Source organism: Perca fluviatilis, chromosome 24, assembly GCF_010015445.1.
Source record: "Perca fluviatilis chromosome 24, GENO_Pfluv_1.0, whole genome shotgun sequence".
Lineage (NCBI taxonomy): Eukaryota > Metazoa > Chordata > Actinopteri > Perciformes > Percidae > Perca > Perca fluviatilis.
In genome coordinates, this window is record NC_053135.1 from 239,465 (window position 1) to 243,987 (window position 4,523).

The following is a 4,523-nucleotide window of genomic DNA, read 5'->3' on the forward strand; positions in this document are numbered from 1 at the left end:
GAGCCTGGTGTACCGGCCGGCCAATAGCGACTCGCCAGCCGCCGAGGGCTGGGTGGCACGCAGCGCACTCAACACACACTGACACACACACACACACACACACACACACACACACACACAACACAGCAGAGTCTGGGGCTAACGGGCCCAAGAGCATGCTGGGAAAATTCTCTTGTGATGCTGTGAGTTGGAGCCGTCCAACAATAACCCAAAATATCCAAACTATGGACTGTGGATCTCCGTTAAAGTCGTGTGGGGCTGTGACTAACGATAGACTTTGATTCACCAAAATAAAAGCACTTCCTGTTGCAGGTTTTCTATCCTGGGACGAGAAGTTCTGCTGTGAACGTGTTCGGCAGGATGTTTACATTAAGGACTGAGCCCCAAAACACACACTCAGACAGAGACACACACACATATACACACACAGACACACACACATATACATACACAGACACACACACATATACATACACACTGAGACACACATACACACAGACACACTGAGACACACATACACACAGACACACATATACACACACAGACACACACACAGAGACACACATATACATACAAACAGAGATATACACACAGAGACATACACACACACACACACACACACACACACACACACACACACATATATATATATATATATATATATATATATATATATATATATATATATATATATATACACACACAGACACACACACACAGAGACACATATACATACACACAGACACACACACACACACACACACACAGATCTAAAATACATACAAATCTGAGGGGGTCACAGGACAGGAAGTGCTTTTATTTTGTTGAATAGTTTTACTCCCAAATCTGCTCCGTGTGGACATTAATGATTGGTTCATTTTATCAGTTTCTCTGTTTCACATTCTCCATATTTTTCGTCCAATCAGTGAGTCTGTAATTTTGTGGGGGGGTTTTAGACTGATTGGATGAAGACAGACGTCTCCATATTTGGGCGTATTACCTCACCAGTATTAAAAAGATGACCTACACTCACAGACACTTCTACTGGTGCTTCAACAGCCAACCAAAAACACAGCTCAGCCCTCGTCCAATCAGACGCTCCCTCCCTGGTGCTTCAACAGCCAACCAAAAACACAGCTCAGCCCTCGTCCAATCAGACGCTCCCTCCCTGGTGCTTCAACCAATGGCTTCAACAGACAGCCAAGAACACAGCTCCCGCCCTCTTCTACCCTCGTCCAATCAGACGCTCCCTCCCAGGTGCTTCAACAGCCAGACATAAACACAGCTCACCCTCGTCCAATCAGACGTCGCCGTCTCCAGTTTACCGCTCCGATGACATCACTAACTGTTTCCTGTGTGTGTCAGCGGGAGACGGGGACTCCAGGGAGCTATGGCAACAGACTATTCAAAAAAAAACATTTAAAAAATAAAAGCCTCCTGGAAGAGAGGAGGTGAAGAAGACCCGTCAGCCAATCAGAGCTCTAGAACTCTCTCTGCGTGTCATCCTGTTAATAGTGTGTATAAAAGGACTGAGGAAACACACAGACACACACACACACAAACAGAGACACACACACAGAGAAAGACACACACACACAGATACACACAGAGACAGACACACACAGACAAAGACACACACACAGAGAAAGACAGATACAGAGACACACAGACACACACACTTACAGACAGACACACACACAGACACACACACACACTTACAGACAGACACAAGATGAAGATTAACTAAGATGATTATGATAATTAAGAGTTATAGAATCTGTTTTTCACCTCAATTAGAAGAAAAAAACGAGAGAAACTGTTTATCGTAATGTTTATGTGTGTGTGAGAGAGAGTGTGTATCTGTGTGTGTGTGTGTGTGTGTGTACGTGCGTGCGTGAGTGTGTGTGTGTGTGGACAGTAAAGTTCGCTGGTGTCCCGGTGACTCGTGTTTACGGTGACACACGTTTCTCTCTTCGTCTTTTTAGCCAACCAGAGCTGCTGCTGCCCCCCCCCCCACACACACACACACTCTCACACACAAACACACACACACCCCTTCCCCTCTGTGTGCAGCTCTGGTTAGTTTGGATATTCTGATTATGCATCTCCTGTTCATGTAAATAGACCAGACCTCCGCTAATCCTGGACACTGGAAACTGTCTCACAGACAGACAGACCTGTCTCACTGTCTGTCTGTACGTCCCACAGACAGACAGACAGACAGACAACTCCACACCAACTGTGACTGTCTGTTTCTACTAAACCTGTAACACCTGTCTCCCTCTCGCTCTCTGTTTCTCTGGTGCCATTCTCAGACAACACCCCCGGTCCTTAAGGAGCTAGGCAGCCTGTAACGTGCACTACGAAGGGTCTAAGGTGGGAGTTAGTGCACTACAAAGGGTCTAAGGTGGGAGTTAGTGCACTACAAAGGGTCTAAGGTGGGAGTTAGTACACTATAAAGGGTCTAAGGTGGGAGTTAGTGCACTACAAAGGGTCTAAGGTGGGAGTTAGTGCACTACAGACGGCTCAGGTGGTGCGAGTTGGGGCCTACAAAGGGTCTAAGGTGGGAGTTAGTGCACTACAAAGGGTCTAAGGTGGGAGTTAGTGCACTACAAAGGGTCTAAGGTGGGAGTTAGTGCACTACAAAGGGTCTAAGGTGGGAGTTAGTGCACTACAGACGGTCTAAGGTGGGAGTTAGTGCACTACAAAGGGTCTAAGGTGGGAGTTAGTGCACTACAGACGGTCTAAGGTGGGAGTTAGTGCACTACAAAGGGTCTAAGGTGGGAGTTAGTGCACTACAAAGGGTCTAAGGTGGGAGTTAGTGCACTACAAAGGGTCTAAGGTGGGAGTTAGTGCACTACAAAGGGTCTAAGGTGGGAGTTAGTACACTACAAAGGGTCTAAGGTGGGAGTTAGTGCACTACAAAGGGTCTAAGGTGGGAGTTAGTGCACTACAAAGGGTCTAAGGTGGGAGTTAGTGCACTACAGACGGTCTAAGGTAGGAGTTAGTACACTACAGACGGTCTAAGGTGGAAGTTAGTGCACTTTGAAGGGTGCAGGGAGAGACAAAGCAAACTAGGAAAGGTTTAAAGTTGTAAAGTATTAAACTGGGCCACAGTCTGTGATCCTAAACCAGTCTTTAACGGCGCCAACATCTGTCCCCACGGTAACACGAACACGCCGTTTATCAGATAAAGGACGCTGTATTTAACCTTTTCAGTTTTTTTCAGGAATGTCGATGTTGTGATCGGGAATGCAAAAAAAAAAACAAGTAGAAATGTAAGAAAAGAATCATTTATGGGGTCCAATATCTTTAACTTGTGAACTCGGAGTGCACCAGAAGGACTTTAAGGTGGATTTAAGAGAACTACAAATGGGTTCTCCATCTTTGTAGTTCCCTAAAATGCCCTTTGAAAGATGTACAGAGGAAAAAGAGTGCATAATGAAGAGTAAAAGGTGTAACAAAGTGCACAAGATTTTCACCCTGGACCCTATGTCTCCATGTTTTTGTATATCAGTAACTGATGGGAGCAAAAATCACCACTCTGGTTTGGTTGAAATAAACCCTTAATTCACCCATTTACATGTAGAGATATGCTGGCTCTATACACGCTAAAAGTCCTGATTATTTACATGGAGTCTGGTGGAGATATGCTGGCTCTATACACACTAAAAGTCCTGATTATTTACATGGAGTCTGATGGAGATATGCTGGCTCTATACACGCTAAAAGTCCTGATTATTTACATGGAGTCTGGTGGAGATATGCTGGCTCTATACACGCTAAAAGTCCTGATTATTTACATGGAGTCTGGTGGAGATATGCTGGCTCTATACACGCTAAAAGTCCTGATTATTTACATGGAGTCTGGTGGAGATATGCTGGCTCTATACACACTAAAAGTCCTGATTATTTACATGGAGTCTGGTGGAGATATGCTGGCTCTATACACACTAAAAGTCCTGATTATTTACATGGAGTCTGGTGGAGATATGCTGGCTCTATACACGCTAAAAGTCCTGATTATTTACATGGAGTCTGGTGGAGATTTTAGTGGTTGCTGACTGAGACACAGAAACATGAGAAAATAGGGTCCAGGTTGGAAAAATCAACATTATAGCCTTTAAGTACACTATGAAGGGTGTAAGAAAGTATAAGAAGTGTACTGTGGTGGGTTTAGGGTGTGAAAATAGTGCACTACGGAGGGAGTAGGGTGCTGTTTGAGACCCAGCCTTGTTGCCGATCGGCAAACTCAACTAACCAATCAAACAGTGTTATTTGTACAGAACTAACAGCTGCTAACTGACTGCTAACAGATCTCTGTCGTTGTTTGTAATAAAGTTCATTTTTCATCCAAAACTATCCGTACGTTTGGATTTATTCTTCTCTTTGATTCATTCATAAATCTAGACTTTATTATTGTTATTATATTCTCCTGATGAGGAAGTCTTTCAATCTTAGACACACACACACACACACACACACACACACACACACCAATGTAAAAATGGCAGAAAGACATT

At 44.3% G+C, this 4,523-nt stretch overlaps 1 protein-coding gene across 1 annotated transcript in view; it reads left to right on the plus strand.

The window, feature by feature from the left end:
• The window catches only part of LOC120554686 (kalirin-like), an 11,206-nt gene extending 10,726 nt beyond the window's left edge, over positions 1-480 (plus strand). Inside the window, exon 14 of the mRNA XM_039793701.1 lies at positions 1-480. This exon is cut by the window's left edge and continues 104 nt beyond it. Coding sequence (XP_039649635.1) covers positions 1-82 — 82 coding nt within the window. The 3' untranslated portion in view covers positions 83-480.
• Positions 481-4,523: the final 4,043 nt, after the last annotated feature.